Source organism: Myxine glutinosa, chromosome 12, assembly GCF_964187855.1.
Source record: "Myxine glutinosa chromosome 12, kmMyxGlut1.1, whole genome shotgun sequence".
NCBI lineage: Eukaryota > Metazoa > Chordata > Myxini > Myxiniformes > Myxinidae > Myxine > Myxine glutinosa.
In genome coordinates this window covers 4,349,101-4,372,851 of record NC_136272.1, presented here as the reverse complement: position 1 = coordinate 4,372,851, position 23,751 = coordinate 4,349,101, and the positions used below count along the sequence as shown (strand labels likewise).

Below are 23,751 nucleotides of genomic sequence, written 5' to 3'. Positions count from 1 at the left end.
TCTCATGATACTGAGTTCTTTCTACTGCATTGAGGATGTGTAATATCCTAATAAGGAGTTCTCTGCCTTTGTGCTCTGGCCTGCGTGGGCGCAATCTCTAGTTCCCCTTTCCAGGCCTTGAAGGCAACCCTTATCTCTCTTTGCCTGTTTCCTGTTTTTGCCATTATCTTGCAAGTTGACAGTTTTACGAGTGACCACTCCCCTTTGTACTTTCCCAAGCCAGCTGCTATACAGAAAGTTGTAAACATGTTGTCACATAATGCTGACCATCTCCTTATCAGAAGCTAACCCATGACTGGCCTTGGATGAACTTCCTTTAATTAACTGAACAACAGGATGGGACTATGGTGGGGGACCCAATGAGCCCATTCTGTCTCTGTGTCTTGTGAGCTAACTCCACCCCTGACTTTCCTTTATATAAAGCAATGTTAATTGAATTATTAGAGAGCATCTTGTTGTACTGTTGGTCATTCCTTGTGAGTTTCAATGCAACTTTGCTGTCCTCAAGCTTGAGTACTCGAGTTCCAATAAATATATCCGTTGCTCCTTTCTTCTGAGTTCTTCTGAGTCCCAAGTCCTAAGTCCTCGTTCTCGGCATATATATATATATATATATATATATATATATATATATATATATATATATATATATATATATATATATATATATATATATATATATATTATATATATACATACTAGCTTGGCTCGGCTCGCGGGGTCGTTACTGAGGAACGGGCTTATTTTAACTGAGGATAATGACTGTACCTGAGCTGCTGTGTTGTCATGGATTACACCAATCATAATACAAACAATTATTTTGCACAAATGTATTTGTTGTGTTTGTGATATTACATTTTTATAGGCAATTTAGGTTGAAGATTCAGGTTGAATGTTCTTTTTTTTTCAAGAAAGAACCCCTCAGCACACACATAGGGGAGGGGTAGGTGCAGACTGGAAATTTGGGACGATTACACACAACCACGTAATTCAAAACACCTCACCACCAAGTAATATAAAGCACCTCACAGCCATAAAACACGGAATAAAAACACCTCACAGCTATAAAACACGAAATAAAAACACACCACCACGAAATTAAAAAACACCTCACAGCCATAAAACACGTAATAAAAACACCTCACAGCCACAAAATTAAAAACACCTCACCACCACGTCATTTAAAAACACCCCACCACCACGTAATTAAAAACACCTCATCACCACATAATTAAAAACACCTCACCACAACGTAATTCAAAACACCTCACCACCACATAATTCAAAACACCTCACCACCATGTGATTTAAAAACACCTCACCACCATGTGATTTAAAACACCTCACCACCACGTCATTTAAAAACACCTCACCACCACATAATTCAAAATACCTCACCACCACATAATTCAAAATACCTCACCACCACGTAATTCAAAACCACCACAACCTTATCAAAAACACTTCACAACCATGGAAACAAAAGTTTGAGGGAGTCGTTAAGTGACAACACAGACACTGCCCAGATGTGTAGATATATAAATAAATGACTGTACCCAAGGTGCCGTTTTGTCATGGTTTAAACCAATCATAATTCAAACAATTATTTTGCACAAATGTATTTGTAATATACGTGATATCACATTTTATAAACAATTGAAGTTGAAAAAAAAAATTTCCCCAAAAAAATAAAATAATAAAATCGAAGATTTTTCAAACAAAATACCCTTATGACATGCCGACGGGAGGGATATGTGCATACCAGAAGTTTGGTACGATTTCACAAAAGTTTGAGAAAGTAGTTCAGTGACAAGACAAGACATGACAACACAACACAACACAGGACAGGACAGACACTGCACAGATATACAGTCACGTGAAAAAGTAAGTACACCCCATGTAAAGTTTTGACTTTTTCAACATATTTCAACATACAGCTATTTGATCTTCATGTCAACAATATTGAAAGATAAAGGTGATATAATATAACAAATATCATGAAACATTTACATTTTGTAGTCCATTGTATAATTTAAATAAACATAAATGCAAATTTCGCATGTGGAAAAAGTAAGTACACCCTTGGCTCTAATAGGTGGTATTGCCCCCTTTGGCAGAAACAACCTCAAGTAGGCATTCCTTATAACTGTCTACCAGTCTCTGACATAGACTGGGAGAAATTTTTGCCCACTCCTCCATGCAGAATTCTTTCAGCTGTGCGATGTTTGAGGGGTTTCTTGCATGCACAGCTCTTTTCAAATCCCCCCACAACATCTCGATGGGATTTAGATCCGGGCTTTGACTTGGCCATTCCAGAACCCTCCATTTCTTTCTTTTTAGCCATTCCTTGGTGGATTTACTGGTATGTTTAGGGTCATTGTCATGTTGCAAGTTCCGCCTTCGGTTGAGCTTCAACTTGCCGACAGATGGCCTCACATTATCCTCAAGCACCCTCTGGTACCATGAAGAATTCATAGTGGATTCTATGACGGTGAGCTGCCCAGGCCCTGATGCAGCAAAGCTGCCCCAAACCATAATATTTCCACCACCATGCTTTACAGTTGGTATCAGGTTCTTGTGGTCAAATGCTGTCTTTGGTTTTCGCCAAACATGTCTTCTGGTACTGTGGCCAAATAGCTCTACCTTTGACTCATCTGTCCAGAGCACATTGTTCCAGAAGTGCTGATCTTTGCCGAGGTGTTCATTGGCAAACTTTAGACTGGCCCTGATGTCTTTCTGGGGCAGCAAAGGTTTCCTCCAGGCACACCACCCATGTAGATCAAATGTGTGCAGCCTCTTTCTAATGGTAGACTCGTGCACTTTGACATCAACAGTGGCAAGAGCTACCTGTAGGTCCCGTGATGACATTCTGGGGTTCTTAGAGACTTATTTCAGCATCTTGCGGTCTGCTCTCGGGCTGAACTTGCTGGGGCGGCCTGGCCTGGACAAGTTGGCAGTTGTTTGGAATCTTCTCCACTTGTAGATGATCTTCCGGACAGTCGAATGATTGATTTCAAATTGTTTGGAGATCTTTTTAAATCCCTTCCCAGACTCGTAGGCATCTATAACCTTCTTTCTGAAGGCCTCAGAGAGCTCTTTTGATCTAGGCATGGTGACGCCACACACTTCAACAACAAAGAGCAAACCAAACGAAATATCTGAGGTTTAAATAAGACAGGTTCCTCCAAGATCCTCTCTAACTATGTTCTAATCATTTGCACCTGAGCTGGTGCACCTGATTCTAATTTTAAGTATTTTAAGTAGTGATAAATTTTGGGGTGTACTTACTTTTTCCACATGCGAAATTTGCATTTATGTTTATTTAAATTATATAATGGACTACAAAATGTAAATGTTTCATGATATTTTTTATGTTATATCACCTTTATCTATCAATATTGTTGAAATGAAGATCAAATAGCTGTATGATGAGATATGTTGAAAAAGTCAAAACTTTACATGGGGTGTACTTACTTTTTCACGTGACTGTATATATATCTTTATATATATAATTTATTTCTATGGCAATATGCAAATACACAGGTGGTCATGATTTCTTCAGTGCAAATGAATGGTGCAGGGAGATCAGTGCAACAATTCGAAATGCATTAAACAGTCATTATGCATTATTTGCATATTAAATATTAAATATAAAAACAAGTATTTCTGAGTAGATCATCATCATCGTCTGTATAGCACATCCGGCATTTCTGTGACAACATATTTTATGAGCATCGACTCCGAGATGTTTTTTTTCTTTTTCCATGTGTTGCATTTCCCAGCAATTTTTGCTGTGTGAAAATGACATGAAGCAAATAAAGAAGTATTAAAAATCACAGTCGCTGATCTGAAAAAGAAAATTTGGTGAACCCCCTTTTGGGGAATATAATAGGGGAATGTGTGCATGGCTCAGCAATTATAAGAGGCATTTACACACACATTGGGATGAAAATCATTTTTCATGTAATAATCATTATCAGACAGGATGGAGCAGAGGTGGTGTACAGAAAGCTCAAAGCACACTTACCTTTCAGCTGTCTAGTATGGGATCGACCCCAACTCGACGATTAACTGTCAGGTTGGTGCTTCACAGGTTGGGTGTTCCATCACAAAGTGTGCCGTCACTTATATAGATGTTAAGCGGGGTGTTCAATCTGCTAGCATTAGCTAGTGTACGTCAACGAGTGCAAATTACTGCTGGGAAAACACAAAGGCAAACCACCTCTGTGCAATCCTTGCTGTGGGGCTACTTTGGTAGCAGTAAAATGAGAGAGAGGAGAGAGAGAGAATGTGAAGAAGATATGAGAGGACAATTAGTTTGAAAAGATAATGAGGAGGAAGGTAAAGAAGATCATCATTTGAAATGGGAAGGAGTGATTCCACATGCGTACCATAAGCATTCCCTTGTATGCATAGATAATCCCGAGCCAGACAGCCATGTGTTCACTCTCACAATGCTCCAACAATGGCTGAATGTCCACATCACGTCCAGACTTGTCTGGCTGCACAAAAAACACAACTTAGGTCAGCACATGACGTCACAGAATCATGTAATGTTCTTCAATGTAACCTAATTATGAAGTTGAAGACATCCAGCACATCAGCCACAGGCATCTTATTGTGGATTAAAAGATGAAGTGCAAATGTCATTGAAATTGACATCAAAATTACATCTTGTCACGTTGGTATGACTACAAAAATCTTCATATGGTCACATTTATGGGGACATTCAAAAAGGTTCTTGGAACGAGATACTCAAAATGCTCAAAGAAACGTTGATGCTTATTTATTTTTCAAAATGCAAAACTATTCATAATTCATAAGAGCCTGTGTATTTCAGAATTATTCATAGGTAATTATTCAAAAGTATTCATAATTAATCCAGAACTATGTTGATGCAAAGGAAATGCGAACAGATAGATACAAATAGAACGGCACTCGGTAGAGCACATACCTCCACCAGGCTGAACAGTTTACGTGTTGTATCCCTCCGATAGGCCGGATCTGGATTCGGCACTGAACCAAAATCGAATTGGCTTATTATTGTCGCCAAACAAACTAATTCACCTCGTTTTGTCATAATATTCCAAAACTTATTGAAATATCATGCTATATATCGTTTTTAGCCCCATTAGTAGGGAATCATAGGACACCCATTGTTCATTTTGTGATAAAAGTACAATTGGCACAGATATAAGGATCAGAGATATATGGATCAGAGATATATGGATCAGAGGTATATGGATCAGAGATACATGGATCAGAGATATATGGACTAATATATATGGATCAGAGATATATGGATCAGAGATATATGGATCAGAGATATATGGATCAGAGATATATGGATCAGAGATATATGGATCAGATATACGGATCAGAGATATATGGATCAGAGATATATGGATCAGAGATACATGGATCAGAGATACATGGATCAGAGATATATGGATCAGAGATATATGGATCAGAGATATATGGATCAGAGATATATGGATCAGAGATACATGGATCAGAGATACATGGATCAGAGATACATGGATCAGAGATATATGGATCACAGATATATGGATCACAGATATATGGATCAGAGATATATGGATCAGAGATATATGGATCAGAGATATATGGATCACAGATATATGGATCAGAGATATATGGATCAGAGATATATGGATCAGAGATATATGGATCAGAGATATATGGATCAGATATACGGATCAGAGATATATGGATCAGAGATATATGGATCAGAGATATATGGATCAGAGATACATGGATCAGAGATATATGGATCAGAGATATATGGATCAGAGATATATGGATCAGAGATATATGGATCAGAGATATATGGATCAGAGATATATGGATCAGAGATATAGGGATCAGAGGTATATGGATCAGAGATACATGGATCAGAGATATATGGACTAATATATATGGATCAGAGATATATGGATCAGAGATATAGGGACTAATGTATATGGATCAGAGATATATGGATCAGAGATATATGGATCAGAGATATATGGATCAGAGGTATATGGATCAGAGATACATGGATCAGAGATATATGGACTAATATATATGGATCAGAGATATATGGATCAGAGATATAGGGACTAATGTATATGGATCAGAGATATATGGATCAGAGATACATGGATCAGAGATACATGGATCAGAGATATATGGATCAGAGATATATGGATCAGAGATATATGGATCAGAGATATATGGATCAGAGATACATGGATCAGAGATACATGGATCAGAGATACATGGATCAGAGATATATGGATCACAGATATATGGATCACAGATATATGGATCAGAGATATATGGATCAGAGATATATGGATCAGAGATATATGGATCACAGATATATGGATCAGAGATATATGGATCAGAGATATATGGATCAGAGATATATGGATCAGAGATATATGGATCAGATATACGGATCAGAGATATATGGATCAGAGATATATGGATCAGAGATATATGGATCAGAGATACATGGATCAGAGATATATGGATCAGAGATATATGGATCAGAGATATATGGATCAGAGATATATGGATCAGAGATATAGGGATCAGAGGTATATGGATCAGAGATACATGGATCAGAGATATATGGACTAATATATATGGATCAGAGATATATGGATCAGAGATATAGGGACTAATGTATATGGATCAGAGATATATGGATCAGAGATATATGGATCAGAGATATATGGATCAGAGGTATATGGATCAGAGATACATGGATCAGAGATATATGGACTAATATATATGGATCAGAGATATATGGATCAGAGATATATGGATCAGAGATATATGGATCAGAGATATATGGATCAGAGATATAGGGACTAATGTATATGGATCAGAGATATATGGATCAGAGATATATGGATCAGAGATATATGGATCAGAGATATATGGATCAGAGGTATAAGGATCAGAGATATATGGACTAATATATATGGATCAGAGATATATGGATCAGAGATATATGGATCAGAGATATATGGATCAGAGATATATGGACTAATATATATGGATCAGAGATATAGGGACTAATGTATATGGATCAGAGATATATGGATCAGAGATATATGGACTAATATATATGGATCAGAGATATATGGATCAGAGATACATGGATCAGAGATATATGGATCAGAGATACATGGATCAGAGATATATGAATCAGAGATATATGGATCAGAGATACATGGATCAAAGATATATGGATCAGAGATACATGGATCAGAGATATATGGATCAGAGATATATGGATCAGAGATATATGGATCAGAGATATATGGATCAGAGATATATGGATCAGAGATATATGGATCAGAGATATATGGACTAATGTATATGGATCAGAGATATATGGATCAAAGATATATGGACTAATATATATGGATCAGAGATATATGGACTAATGTATATGGATCAGAGATATATGGATCAAAGATATATGGACTAATATATATGGATCAGAGATATATGGACTAATATATATGGATCAGAGATATATGGATCAGAGATATATGGATCAGAGATATATGGATCAGAGATATATGGATCAGAGATATAGGGACTAATGTATATGGATCAGAGATATATGGATCAGAGATATATGGATCAGAGATATATGGATCAGAGGTATATGGATCAGAGATACATGGATCAGAGATATATGGACTAATATATATGGATCAGAGATATATGGATCAGAGATATATGGATCAGAGATATATGGATCAGAGATATATGGATCAGAGATATAGGGACTAATGTATATGGATCAGAGATATATGGATCAGAGATATATGGATCAGAGATATATGGATCAGAGATATATGGATCAGAGATATATGGATCAGAGATATATGGATCAGAGGTATAAGGATCAGAGATATATGGACTAATATATATGGATCAGAGATATATGGATCAGAGATATATGGATCAGAGATATATGGATCAGAGATATATGGACTAATATATATGGATCAGAGATATAGGGACTAATGTATATGGATCAGAGATATATGGATCAGAGATATATGGACTAATATATATGGATCAGAGATATATGGATCAGAGATACATGGATCAGAGATATATGGATCAGAGATACATGGATCAGAGATATATGAATCAGAGATATATGGATCAGAGATACATGGATCAAAGATATATGGATCAGAGATACATGGATCAGAGATATATGGATCAGAGATATATGGATCAGAGATATATGGATCAGAGATATATGGATCAGAGATATATGGATCAGAGATATATGGACTAATGTATATGGATCAGAGATATATGGATCAAAGATATATGGACTAATATATATGGATCAGAGATATATGGACTAATATATATGGATCAGAGATATATGGATCAGAGATATATGGACTAATATATATGGATCAGAGATACATGGATCAGAGATATATGGATCAGAGATATATGGATCAGAGATATATGAATCAGAGATATATGGACTAATGTATATGGATCAGAGATATATGGATCAGAGATACATGGATCAGAGATATATGGATCAGAGATATATGGATCAGAGATATATGGATCAGAGATATATGGATTAGAGATATATGGATCAGAGATATATGGATCAGAGATATATGGATCAGAGATATATGGATCAGAGATATATGGATCAGAGATATAGGGATCAGAGATATGTGGATCAGAGATAGATGGATCAGAGATATATGGATCAGAGATATATGGATCAGAGATATATGGATCAAAGATATATGGATCAGAGATACATGGATCAGAGATATAGGGATCAGAGATATATGGATCAGAGATATATGGATCAGAGATATATGGATCAGAGATATCTGGACTAATGTATATGGATCAGAGATATATGGATCAGAGATACATGGATCAGAGATATAGGGATCAGAGATATATGGATCAGAGATATATGGATCAGAGATATATGGATCAGAGATATATGGATCAGAGATATCTGGACTAATGTATATGGATCAGAGATATATGGATCAGAGATACATGGATCAGAGATATATGGATCAGAGATATATGGATCAGAGATATATGGATCAGAGATATATGGATCAGAGATATATAAATCAGAGATATATGGACTAATGTATATGGATCAGAGATATATGGATCAGAGATACATGGATCAGAGATATATGGATCAGAGATATATGGATCAGAGATACATGGATCAGAGATATATGGATCAGAGATATATGGATCAGAGATATATGGATCAGAGATATATGGATCAGAGATATATGGATCACAGATATATGGATCAGAGATATATGGATCAGAGATATATGAATCAGAGATATATGGACTAATGTATATGGATCAGAGATATATGGATCAGAGATACATGGATCAGAGATATATGGATCAGAGATATATGGATCAGAGATACATGGATCAGAGATATATGGATCAGAGATATATGGATCAGAGATATATGGATCAGAGATACATGGATCAGAGATATATGGATCAGAAATATATGGATCAGAGATATATGGATCAGAGATATATATGGATCAGAGATATATGGATCAGAGATATATGGATCAGAGATATATGGACTAATATATATGGATCAGAGACATATGGATCAGAGATATATGGATCAGAGATATCTGGATCAGAGATATATGGATCAGAGATATATGGATCAGAGATATATGGACTAATATATATGGATCAGATCTGCATATTGGGGCATTGCCGATTTTCCCCCTGACGACCGTGGCAGCCATCTTTAAAATGATATGTTAACTTTGTATTGAGGAACTGGTTAGTTAAAAAGGGGTGGAGTGGTTTCAGGGGGATAAATTAGACAATGAAAGATCCTCGGAGATTTTTTTTATTTATCATTACTAATCAGCCATTACACTATACAAGGTATACAATGCATATTTTGGAGAGACAGTGTCCAAATGTCGATCAATGTCGATCAATGTCAAACAATGTCAAACAATGTCAGTATGGCATTGAATATCGAGTGCAGTCCTCATCACATAGCGCAGTTCATTCTGTTCAGAACCTCAGGCCTCAGCATTGTCACAGTCATGGTTCTAACCGTGTCACACTGGAGGCCAGGGTGCCCATTCTGCAAACATTCGCCCTCACACACACAGGGTTGTGGATTCACATGCAGCCTTTCTTCATTTGCAGCACTTCACACAACCCTCTTAATTTGAGTGTTTCACACAACCCTCTTCATTTGCAGCACTTCACACAACCCTCTTCATTTGAGTGTTTCACCCAACCCTCTTCATTCACAGCACTTCACACAACCCTCTTCATTTGCAGCACTTCACACAACCCTCTTCATTTGCAGCACTTCACACAACCCTCTTCATTTGCAGCACTTCACACAACCCTCTTCATTTGCAGCACTTCACACAACCCTCTTCATTTGCAGCACTTCACACAACCCTCTTCACACAACCCTCTTCATTTGCAGCACTTCACACAACCCTCTTCATTTGCAGCGCTTCACACAACCCTCTTCATTTGAGTGTTTCACACAACCCTCTTAATTTGCAGCACTTCACACAACCCTCTTCATTTGCAGCACTTCACACAACCCTCTTCATTTGCAGCGCTTCACACAACCCTCTTCATTTGAGTGTTTCACCCAACCCTCTTCATTCACAGCACTTCACACAACCCTCTTCATTTGCAGCACTTCACACAACCCTCTTCATTTGCAGCACTTCACACAACCCTCTTCACACAACCCTCTTCATTTGCAGCACTTCACACAACCCTCTTCATTTGCAGCGCTTCACACAACCCTCTTCATTTGAGTGTTTCACACAACCCTCTTAATTTGCAGCACTTCACACAACCCTCTTCATTTGCAGCACTTCACACAACCCTCTTCATTTGCAGCACTTCACACAACCCTCTTCATTTGCAGTGCTTCACACAACCCTCTTCATTTGAGTGTTTCACACAACCCTCTTCATTTGCAGCACTTCACACAACCCTCTTCATTTGCAGCACTTCACACAACCCTCTTCATTTGCAGCACTTCACACAACCCTCTTCATTTGCAGCGCTTCACACAACCCTCTTCATTTGCAGCACTTCACACAACCCTCTTAATTTGCAGCGCTTCACACAACCCTCTTAATTTGCAGCACTTCACACAACCCTCTTCATTTGCAGCACTTCACACAACCCTCTTCATTTGCAGCACTTCACACAACCCTCTTCATTTGCAGCACTTCACACAACCCTCTTAATTTGCAGCGCTTCACACAACCCTCTTAATTTGCAGCCATTCACACAACCCTCTTCATTTGCAGCACTTCACACAACCCTCTTCATTTGCCGCACTTCACACAACCCTCTTCATTTGCAGCACTTCACACAACCCTCTTGATTTGCCGCACTTCACACAACCCTCTTCATTTGCAGCACTTCACACAACCCTCTTCATTTGCAGCACTTCACACAACCCTCTTAATTTGCAGCACTTCACACAACCCTCCTCATTTGCAGCACTTCACACAACCCTCTTAATTTGAGTGTTTCACACAACCCCCTTCATTTGCAGCACTTCACACAACCTTCTTCATTTTCAGCACTTCACACAACCCTCTTCATTGGCAGCCATTCACACAACCCTCTTCATTTGCAGCACTTCACACAACCCTCTTCATTTGCAGCACTTCACACAACCCTCTTCATTTTCAGCCATTCACACAACCCTCTTCATTTGCAGCACTTCACACAACCCTCTTCATTTGCAGCCATTCACACAACCCTCTTCATTTGCAGCACTTCACACAACCTTCCTCATTCGCAGCACTTCACACAACCCTCTTCATTTGAGTGTTTCATACAACCCTCTTCATTTGCAGCACTTCACACAACCCTCTTCATGTACAACACTTCACACAACCCTCTTCATTTGCAACACTTCACACAACCCTCTTCATTTGCAGCACTTCACACAACCCTCTTCATTTGCAGCGCTTCACACAACCCTCTTCATTAGCAGCACTTCACACAACCCTTTTCATTTGCAGCGCTTCACACAACCCTCTTCATTTGCAGCGCTTCACACAACCCTCTTCATTAGCAGCATTTCACACAACCCTTTTCATTTGCAGCGCTTCACACAACCCTCTTCATTAGCAGCACTTCACACAACCCTCTTCATTTGCAGCACTTCACACAACCCTCTTCATTTGCAGCGCTTCACACAACACTCTTCATTAGCAGCACTTCACACAACCCTTTTCATTTGCAGCAGTTCACACAACCCTCTTCATTTGAGTGTTTCATACAACCCTCTTCATTTGCAGCACTTCACACAACCCTCTTCATTTGCAGCACTTCACACAACCCTCTTCATGAGCAGCACTTCACACAACCCTCTTCATTTGCAGCATTTCACACAACCGTCTTCATTTGCAGCACTTCACACAACCCTCTTAATTTGCAGCACTTCACACAACCCTCTTCATTTGCAGCATTTCACACAACCGTCTTCATTTGCAGCACTTCACACAACCCTCTTAATTTGCAGCACTTCACACAACCATCTTCATTAGCAGCACTTCACACAACCCTCTTCATTTGCAGCATTTCACACAACCCTCTTAATTTGCAGCACTTCACACAACCCTCTTCATTTGCAGCACTTCACACAACCATCTTCATTAGCAGCACTTCACACAACCCTCTTCATTTGCAGCATTTCACACAACCCTCTTTATTTGCAGCACTTCACACAACCCTCTTCATTTGCAGCACTTCACACAACCCTCCTAATTTGCAGCACTTCACACAACCCTCTTCATTTGCAGCGCTTCACACAACCCTCTTCATTTGCAACATTTCACACAACCTTCTTCATTTGTAGCGCTTCACACAACCCTCTTCATTTGCAGCGCTTCACACAACCCTCTTCATTTGCAGCACTTCACACAACCCTCTTCATTTGCAGCATTTCACACAACCCTCTTCATTCACAGCATTTCACACAACCCTCTTCTTTTGCAACGCTTCACACAACCCTCTTCATTTGCAGCACTTCATACAATCTTCTTCATTTGAGTGTTTCACACAACCCTCTTCATTTGCAGCACTTTACACAACCCTCTTCATTTGCAGCACTTCACACAACCCTCTTCATTCACAGCACTTCACACAACCTTCTTCATTTGCAGCACTTCACACAACCCTCTTCATTTGCAGCACTTCACACAACCTTTTTCATTCACAGCACTTCACACAACCCTCTTCATTTGCAGCACTTCACACAACCCTCTTCATTTGCAGCACTTCACACAACCCTCTTCATTTGCAGCACTTCACACAACCTTCTTCATTTGCAGCACTTCACACAACCCTCTTCATTTGCAGCACTTCACACACCCCTCTTCATTTGCAGCGCTTCACACAACCCTCTTCATTTGAGTGTTTCACACAACCCTCTTCATTTGCAGCACTTCACACAACACTCTTCATTTTGCAGCACTTCACACAACCCTCTTCATTTGCAGCACTTCACACAACCCTCTTCATTTGCAGCACTTCACACAACCCTCTTCATTTTGCAGCACTTCACACAACACTCTTCATTTGCAGCACTTCAAACAGCCCTCTTCATTTGCAGCACTTCACACAACCCTCTTCATTTGCAGCACTTCACACAACCCTCTTCATTTGAGTGTTTCACACAACCCTCTTCATTTGCAGCACTTCACACAACCCTCTTCATTTGAGTGTTTCACACAACCCTCTTCATTTGCAGCACTTCACACAACCTTCTTCATTTGCAGCATTTCACACAACCCTCTTCATTTGCAGCACTTCAAACAACCCTCTTCATTCACAGCACTTCACACAACCCTCTTCATTTGCAGCACTTCAGACAACCCTCTTCATTTGCAGCACTTCACACAACCCTCTTCATTTGCAGCACTTCAAACAACCCTCTTCATTCACAGCACTTCACACAACCTTCTTCATTCACAGCACTTCACACAACCCTCTTCATTTGCAGCACTTCACACAACCCTCTTCATTCACAGCACTTCACACAACCTTCTTCATTTGCAGCACTTCACACAACGCTCTTCATTTGCAGCACTTCACACAACCCTCTTCATTTGCAGCACTTCACACAACCCTCTTCATTTGCAGCACTTCACACAACCCTCTTCATTTGAGTGTTTCACACAACCCTCTTCATTTGCAGCACTCCACACAACCCTCTTCATTTGAGTGTTTCACACAACCCTCTTCATTTGCAGCACTCCACACAACCCTCTTCATTTGAGTGTTTCACACAACCCTCTTCATTTGCAGCACTCCACACAACCCTCTTCATTTGCAGCACTTCACACAACCCTTTTCATTTGCAGCACTTCACACAACCCTCTTCATTCACAGCACTTCACACAACCTTCTTCATTTGCAGCACGTCACACAACCCTCTTCATTTGCAGCCATTCACACAACCCTCTTCATTTGCAGCACTTCACACAACCCTCTTCATTTGCAGCACTTCACACAACCCTCTTCATTTGCAGCCATTCACACAACCTTCTTCATTTGCAGCACGTCACACAACCCTCTTCATTTGCAGCATTTCACACAACCCTTTTCATTTGCAGCACTTCACACAACCCTTTTCATTTGCAGCACTTCACACAACCCTCTTCATTCACAGCACTTCACACAACCCTCTTCATTTGCAGCACTTCACACAACCCTCTTCATTCACAGCACTTCACACAACCCTCTTCATTTGCAGCATTTCACACAACCCTCTTCATTCACAGCATTTCACACAACCCTCTTCATTTGCAGCACTTCACACAACCCTCTTCATTCACAGCATTTCACACAACCCTCTTCATTTGCAGCGCTTCACACAACCCTCTTCATTCACAGCATTTCACACAACCCTCTTCATTCGCAGCACTTCACACAACCCTCTTCATTCACAGCACTTCACACAACCCTCTTCATTTGCAGCGCTTCACACAACCCTCTTCATTTGCAGCATTTCACACAACCCTCTTCATTCACAGCATTTCACACAACCCTCTTCATTTGCAGCACTTCACACAACCCTCTTCATTCACAGCATTTCACACAACCCTCTTCATTTGCAGCCATTCACACAACCCTCTTCATTTGCAGCACTTCACACAACCCTCTTCATTCACAGCACTTCACACAACCCTCTTCATTTGCAGCATTTCACACAACCCTCTTCATTCACAGCATTTCACACAACCCTCTTCATTTGCAGCACTTCACACAACCCTCTTCATTCACAGCATTTCACACAACCCTCTTCATTTGCAGCGCTTCACACAACCCTCTTCATTCACAGCATTTCACACAACCCTCTTCATTCGCAGCACTTCACACAACCCTCTTCATTCACAGCACTTCACACAACCCTCTTCATTTGCAGCGCTTCACACAACCCACTTCATTTGCAGCACTTCACACAACCTTCTTCATTTGCAGCACTTCAGACAAACCTCTTCATTTGCAACACTTCACACAACCCTCTTCATTTGCAGCACTTCACACAACCCTCTTCATTTGCAGCACTTTACACAACCCTCTTCATTTGCAGCCATTCACACAACCCTCTTCATTTGCAGCCATTCACACAACCCTCTTCATTTGCAGCGCTTCACACAACCCTCTTCATTTGCAGCCATTCACACAACCCTCTTCCAATGCAGCCATTCACACAACCCTCTTCATTTGCAGCGCTTCACACAACCCTCTTCATTTGCAGCCATTCACACAACCCTCTTCATTTGCAGCCATTCACACAACCCTCTTCATTTGCAGTGCTTCACACATTCCTCTTCATTTGCAGCCATTCACACAACCCTCTTAATTTGCAGCGCTTCACACAACCCTCTTCATTTGCAGTGCTTCACACATTCCTCTTCATTTGCAGCCATTCACACAACCCTCTTAATTTGCAGCGCTTCACACATTCCTCTTCATTTGCAGTGCTTCACACATTCCTCTTAATTTGCAGCGCTTCACACAACCCTCTTCATTTGCAGCGCTTCACACAACCCTCTTCATTTGCAGCCATTCACACAACCCTCTTCCTATGCAGCCATTCACACAACCCTCTTCATTTGCAGCGCTTCACACAACCCTCTTCATTTGCAGCCATTCACACAACCCTCTTCATTTGCAGCCATTCACACAACCCTCTTCATTTGCAGTGCTTCACACATTCCTCTTCATTTGCAGCCATTCACACAACCCTCTTAATTTGCAGCGCTTCACACAACCCTCTTCATTTGCAGTGCTTCACACATTCCTCTTCATTTGCAGCCATTCACACAACACTCTTAATTTGCAGCGCTTCACACATTCCTCTTCATTTGCAGCCATTCACACAACCCTCTTAATTTGCAGCACTTCACACATTCCTCTTCATTTGCAGCCATTCACACAACCCTCTTCATTTGCAGCACTTCACACATTCCTCTTCATTTGCAGCCATTCACACATTCCTCTTCATTTGCAGCCATTCACACAACCCTCTTAATTTGCAGCACTTCACACATTCCTCTTCATTTGCAGCCATTCACACAACCCTCTTAATTTGCAGCGCTTCACACAACCCTCTTCATTTGCAGCGCTTCACACAACCCTCTTCATTTGCAGCCATTCACACAACCCTCTTCATTTGCAGCCATTCACACAACCCTCTTCATTTGCAGTGCTTCACACATTCCTCTTCATTTGCAGCCATTCACACAACCCTCTTCATTTGCAGCCATTCACACAACCCTCTTAATTTGCAGTGCTTCACACAACCCTCTTCATTTGCAGCCATTCACACAACCCTCTTCATTTGCAGCCATTCACACAACCCTCTTCATTTGCAGTGCTTCACACATTCCTCTTCATTTGCAGCCATTCACACAACCCTCTTCATTTGCAGCCATTCACACAACCCTCTTCATTTGCAGTGCTTCACACAACCCTCTTCATTTACAGGACACAAACTGGTAGCCTGTCTGGGCCGCATCAGGTAGGACCTTCAGGGTAATTAGCCTTTATTTCCAACATGTTTCCCTTTGTCTATCTATCTATTTGTGTACGAGCAGGATATCTCAAAAAGATATGGACAGATTCAGACAAACTTGGTGGGCGAGTTGAGTGTGCAACAAGGATTAATTGATTCAATTTTGTCGAAGATGCAGATCCGGATACTATGATTTTTTTTCATTTCTAACTCTTAGATGCAGGTGTCAAAAATCCTACATAAACGCAGCCATTGGGCCTCGGAGGCCCAACGGATGTATTGGTGAAATGCTTTCTTTTTTTTTTAATGGATATTTTATCTTTCATATCCTTTTTCAATCCAAGTTGATGCTCATGGATGTGTAATTGCTCAGAAAATGTGAATAAATGATCCTATTAGTTGGAAAAATCCCATACAAGTACAATTTGCAAAAAAAAAAATTTGTTCTTGGTTTTTCAACTTTTTTTTCTCTAAAATGTTGAGGCTCATGGAGGAGTATTTGCTCAAAAAATATGATTCACTAATCCTTTTATTTAGAATGTATATGTCCACAACTGTCAAAAATCCTGCACCTATGCAGCCATTGGGCCTCGGAGGCCCCACAAATGTATTTGTGTAACATTTTATAAATTTTCATATTTTTGTCACTGAATTACTTGTAAGCAAGTTATAGGAGCATATAATGAGGCTCATATCAAGAAAATAATGATATAACGTAGTAGTACAACAACATTTATGTGGGGCCACGAAGGCCCCAGGCCTGCATTCGTGTCGGATTTTCGGGTTATAAGTGAAGAATGAAGATTTTCCCACGAGCCTGAATGAAATTTTTCTTTATTTATGTCACTGAATTTTGTGTAACAACATGAAAGTCGGGAAAATGAGGCTGATTCCAAAAAAAAATTGTACAGCATAGTTTTTGCAACAAAAAAAACCTCGTGGACCTCCGAGGCCCAATCACTGCATCCAAGAGTTAAAATGGTTCATCACAATTGAGAGAGAGAGGGCCAACACGATACATAGTGTGATATTTCAAAACGTTGTAGACGGATTATGGCAAGAATTGGTGGATGAGTTGGGTAGATGAGAAAAACAAAGCAGATTTGATTTTGGTTCAGGTCCAGATCCAGATCTGGCCTATCCGTGGGATATCAAATGTAAACTGTTCAGCCTGGTGGAGGGATGAGCTCTACCGAGTGCCCTTCTCATTAATAATGTGATTTCGCTCAGCTGGTGAGCTTTAAACGATTCTATAATTGCCAGGATATTGGAGAAAATCACTGGCATTTGTGCAGAAAAATGAATGAAAGTATTTCTTGTGCTGGTTATATCAAGGTTGAAAGAATGAGGTCATTCCCTAAAAATGAATTATTATCTGTACAAGCACAAGACTATAACAAGAGCATGTTTTTATTAATGCTTGGTTTGAAATCCTCTTAAATATGCAACACATCACATGATCACACATTATATACATCACATGATGGTGTGTTCAAATAAAATACAAACCATGGACAGGTACGAACACTCCAAGAGAAATGTTCTCATTCGGTTTCAAACACGTCATCAAATGCGTTGTTAATAACTCTACCATATAACGGACCACACAATTCAACTGATCAAATGAAATGTTGCAAAGGAAAGACTATTCATCGACACGACATTCGGGTTTATGTCAGAGTGCTTCTTTAGATATTACTTTCAGATTCATGACGATCCATATTCTTGTCGTTACGTTTTATGGAGTTCTTGCCAGGCGAGGAGAGTTACAGATGGAAATCAGAAGTAACCAATAATCCTTACACGGAACTCTGACATTGCTGGCTCAGGAGTGAGGATCAAATAGACTTTGATATATAATCTGAGGATTTGACGGTAGATGGATCCGCAGGTGCTACATGGGTAGATTGAGAGGCTTAAGGCAATGGCTTTCCGACATTTCTCATAGTCGTTAGATACTCATGTATGAGCAATCGATATGATGTCGAAAAACGACATCATAATAAATAAATTAAATGCACCAAAGGTTGCCTTCCCTTTTTGTTGTGCTGAATTTTCTGCTTGTAGTCGTACATATTAAACTTCTTAATCGTTCGATGTGTGAGGCTAGGACTTTCACACTTTTCCCTCTTTTACTAATTTTACTTTCCTTCTTTTTTTACTAACCTACAACTTTTCCTTCTTTACTTTAATTATAATATAAAAATACAACACACTGCACATATTTTGGGTAGAAAAACAAGTCAGCTATTTAAGGTTTCAGTGATACTTAGGCCGCATACCAAAATGATTGCTATCAAAACAGCAGCATACTTTATTCCAATTCTAACAAGAAAGAGCAATCAGAGATTGCAGACCCTCACCAGGATGTGTTGGTGTATTTTGTGTGGTGTTTATTAGCTGTTGAGTTTCGGTGGTTTATTGATGACGTAGATTTATGTTCAATCCAATATGGCTGCCGAACAACGTGAGCGATGACGTCATCAATTTAATACTCCCATACAATATTTCTGTAGATAATGCTCAAGAAATTTCAAACTGATCGGATCAAGTCTTCTACTTGTCTAATTATGATGTCATAACGAAGGCACCAATGATATCTATATTATAATAGTAGTAGGTGATTCTGTCTGTCTGTCCAGGGGTGTGGCTTACTCCGTTTAGAGAGAAGCTCCACCCATTCTGGGAGAGGCTTCATAAACAAATATCCACCATTTTATTTACTCGCATAGCTTTGAGGCCTGTTTAGTTAAGCCCGTGCTGTCTTGCTCTCTCTCACAGTTTTATTTCAACTATAATTCGACATATCATTTCATTTTTCACAGTTGCTAACATACTTTTAGACTCGGTGGAAAAAAACAGGAATAAAATCCCATGAAAGTTTCCGTTTATAGAACAAAATGAATTCTCAAAGGCCTGTAATATAAAGGCCATTGAGTCTCTCTCACACCTTTATCTCCAATCTAACTCACCATCTGATTTCATTTGTATCGATGGTTTTAGACTCGGTGTCAGCAATAATTTAGAACATTCACACACACACGGGAAATTGCAGAGATATATATATAAAAAATCGTGCCACGATGTATCATACACCGCCTAAAATAACAGATGGGGAAAATGTAGACATATTAAAAATTCGCTTTTTCTTTTCCGTTAAGAAATATTACTTTTCCGTTTGATGACAGTCGTCACAAAAACGTCAACAATGATGCCGACATATATTTCTTTGTTCTTATTTCATTCAACATTATTATCCCGAAGTGAAGGTTCACGTGTTCTTTTAACGTGTGCACGTACACTTTAAATAAGATTATTTGAAATCTTTGATTTTAAAAACGACATTTTGTATTCTGTAACGAAAAGAGTAACATTGGTTTTCCCGGGAGAGATAGGTGTTATGTGATGTTCTTATACACCGCCCAAAAGACACATGTACATGTGTGTGTACGTGTGGGTGTACGTATGTGTGTGTACGTGTGTGTGTGCATGTGTATGTATGTATGTATATATATATATATATATATATATATATATATATATATATATATATATATATATATATATATATATATATATGTGTGTGTGTGTGCGTGTGTGCGTGCGTGCGTGCGTGCGTGCGTGCGTGCGTGCGTGTGTGTGTGTGTGTGTATATGTGTATATACAGTCATGTGAAAAAGTAAGTGCACCCCATGTAAAGTTTGACATGCGGTTTGACATGACATGTAAAGTTTGACATGTAAGCGCGGTGCTACGCGCGCGACTTGCTACCAAGGAGGAAGCGGACAACGCGGTTAAACAAAAGTGTCTTTATTGACAAGAGGTCACTGTAGCACTGGCGCGCTCCGGGCTGCGCGCCCAGTGTATATCCTGAGGCCACGCCTACCCCTGGGGCGTGGCCGCCGCCCACTTGGTGCGCGGAATGATGTCACCACGCCAGTGGGCTTTCGTGTCCGCCACACGCGCCCCCCCAGAATTCCCGCGCACCTGGAGGGCCAGTTTGCGGGGCAAACGGATGACCCGGCCGAAGCGCCCTCTGGCGACCGGTGGCGTCCGGGGTGCAGGGATGCCAGCTGGGATGCCTCCGGCTGTACCCGGGATGGGTGCCGGACCGGGGGGCGGCGTGCCGGCGGTGCTGGGCGGTGCCGGGGGTCCACCCGCTGGGGGGCGGCCCCGATGCGGGGGCCGAGCCACCGGCGGTGGGTGGTCCACGTCGAGGTGGGCCGGCTTGAGTCGATCCACCGAGACGCGGTCGGGAGTACCGCTGATGTCCAAGGTGAAGTATTTCACCCCGGTCTCCAGCACGCGGAAAGGCCCGTCGTATGGGGGCCGCAGTGGTGTCTGGTGGGCGTCGTGCCGGACGAAGACATACTCCGCGGTGCGAAGCTCCGGGGCGACGTGCGTGGGTGGGTGCCCGTGGTGCGCCATCGGCACCGGGGCGAACCTCCGGGCGGTCTCCTGCAGCGCGGAGCGCTCCTGCGCCGCGGACCAAGGTGCCGTGGGGTCGGGGAGGAACTCGCCCGGCACCCGCAGCGGTTGTCCAAAGAGCAACTCCACCGCGGATGCGCGCAGGTCCTCCTTGGGCGCCGTCCGGAGGCCCAGCAGGACCCAGGGGAGCCTGTCGACCCAGCCGCCGTCGCGGAGGGTGGCCCGGAGCACGGCCTTCAACGAGCGGTGGAACCACTCGCACAGGCCGTTAGCCTGGGGGTGGTAGGCCGTGGTGCGGTGCAGCTGGACCCCGAGCCCCCACGCGACCGCCCCCCAGAGCTCCGAGGTGAACTGGGGGCCGCGGTCGGACGAGATGTCCGAGGGGGCGCCGAACCGGGCGACCCAGGTGGCGATGAACGCCTGCGCGACGTCCGGCGCCGTCGTTGACGCCAAAGGCACGGCCTCCGGCCACCGGGTGGTGCGGTCCATCATGGTCAGGACGTGGGTGAAACCCCGCGAGGGGGGCAGAGGTCCCACCAGGTCCACGTGAACGTGGTCAAACCGACGTTCCGTCACCGCAAACGGGGCCAATGGGGCCTGGGTGTGTCGGTGCACCTTCGCGCGCTGGCACGCGAGGCACGTCCTGGCCCAGCCGAGGAAGGCCTTCCAGAGGCCATGCCAGACAAACTTGTCGGCGATCAACTTCTGGGAGGCCCTCGTGCCCGGGTGGGACAGGCCGTGGATAGAGTCGAAAATCCGGCGCTGCCAGCCCGCGGGCACGATGGGGCGAGGCCACCCGAGGGAGACATCACACCAGAGGGCCGTGCCCGTGCCGTGGAACGGCACCTCGGTGACACGGAGGCCCGTAACGGCGGTCCGCAAGGCCTGGATGTCGGGGTTGGTGGCCTGGTCCGCCGCCATCCGGGCATAGTCGATGCCGAGGTGGACCGTGTGGGCAACGGACTGGGAAAGGCAATCCGCCACCGGGTTGTCCTTCCCCGCGACGTGCCGGATGTCCGTCGTGTATTCGGACATGGCCGAGAGGTGATGCTGCTGCCGGGCCGACCACGGCTCGGCGACCTTGCCCATCGCGAACACCTGTGGCTTGTGGTCGACGAAGGCCGTGAACGCACGGCCCTCGAGCAGATGGCGGAAGAGCCTGACCGCCAGGTGGAGTCCGAGCAACTCGCGGTCGAAGGTACTGTACCGGCGTTCGGGCGGGCGAAGCTGCCGGCTGAAGAACGCCAGCGGTTGCCAAGCTCCACGCACCCATTGCCCGTGCACCGCGCCCACCGTGTAGTCCGAGGCGTCGGTGGTGAGGGCGATCGGTGCATCGGGCGCCGGGTACGCGAGCATGGTGGCGTTAGCAAAGGCGAGCTTCGCGCCCACGAACGCCGCGCCCATCTGCTCGATCCAGGTGACGTCACCTTTGCCCGGCTTCCCCCGGAGGGCCTCGTGCAAGGGGCGCAGGAGCTGGGCGATGCGGGGCAGGAAACGGTGGTAAAAGTTTACCATGCCCAGGAACTCCTGGAGCCCCCTGATCATGCGGGGGCGCGGAAACCCTTTCACCGCCTCCACCTTGGCCGGTAGGGGGACGGCCCCGTGCCTGGTGACGCGGTGCCCCAAAAAGTCAATTTCGGCGACACCGAACCAGCACTTGGCGGGGTTCACGATCAGGCCGTGCTGGCCCAGACGTTCGAAGAGCGTGCGGAGATGGTGTAGGTGCTCTTCACGGGACGCGCTTGCGACGAGGATGTCGTCCAGATAGACGTAGACGAAATCCAAGTCGCGCAAGCCGCTGTCCATGAGGCGTTGGAACGCCTGAGCCGCATTCTTCAAACCGAAGGAAATCCGAAGAAATTCGAAAAGACCGAACGGCGTGATGACAGCCGTCTTCGGGATGTCCTCCGGCCTGACGGGTACCTGGTGGTAACCGCGTATGAGGTCCACCTTCGAGAAGAAGGACATATTCGCCAAGCGGGCGGAAAAGTCCTGAATATGGGGGACGAGGTAGCGGTCGGGGGTGGTGGTGTCGTTGATACGGCGGTAGTCCCCGCACGGGCGCCATCCCCCGCCGGGCTTGGGCACGATGTGGAGCGGCGACGCCCGAGCACTCTCGGAGCGCCGCACGATGCCGAGCCGCTCCAGCGTAGCAAACTCCGCTTTAGCTACCGCGAGCTTCGTCGGCTCGAGGC

General features: G+C 42.9%; 1 protein-coding gene across 1 annotated transcript in view; it reads right to left on the bottom strand.

Moving 5' to 3' along the window:
- The window catches only part of LOC137437288 (gamma-aminobutyric acid type B receptor subunit 2-like), a 915,845-nt gene that overhangs the window by 97,598 nt on the left and 794,496 nt on the right, over positions 1–23,751 (bottom strand). Inside the window, exon 14 of the mRNA XM_078766430.1 lies at positions 4,392–4,502. Within this exon, the coding sequence (XP_078622556.1) occupies positions 4,392–4,502 (111 nt within the window). The remainder of the gene's footprint in view (positions 1–4,391; positions 4,503–23,751) is intronic.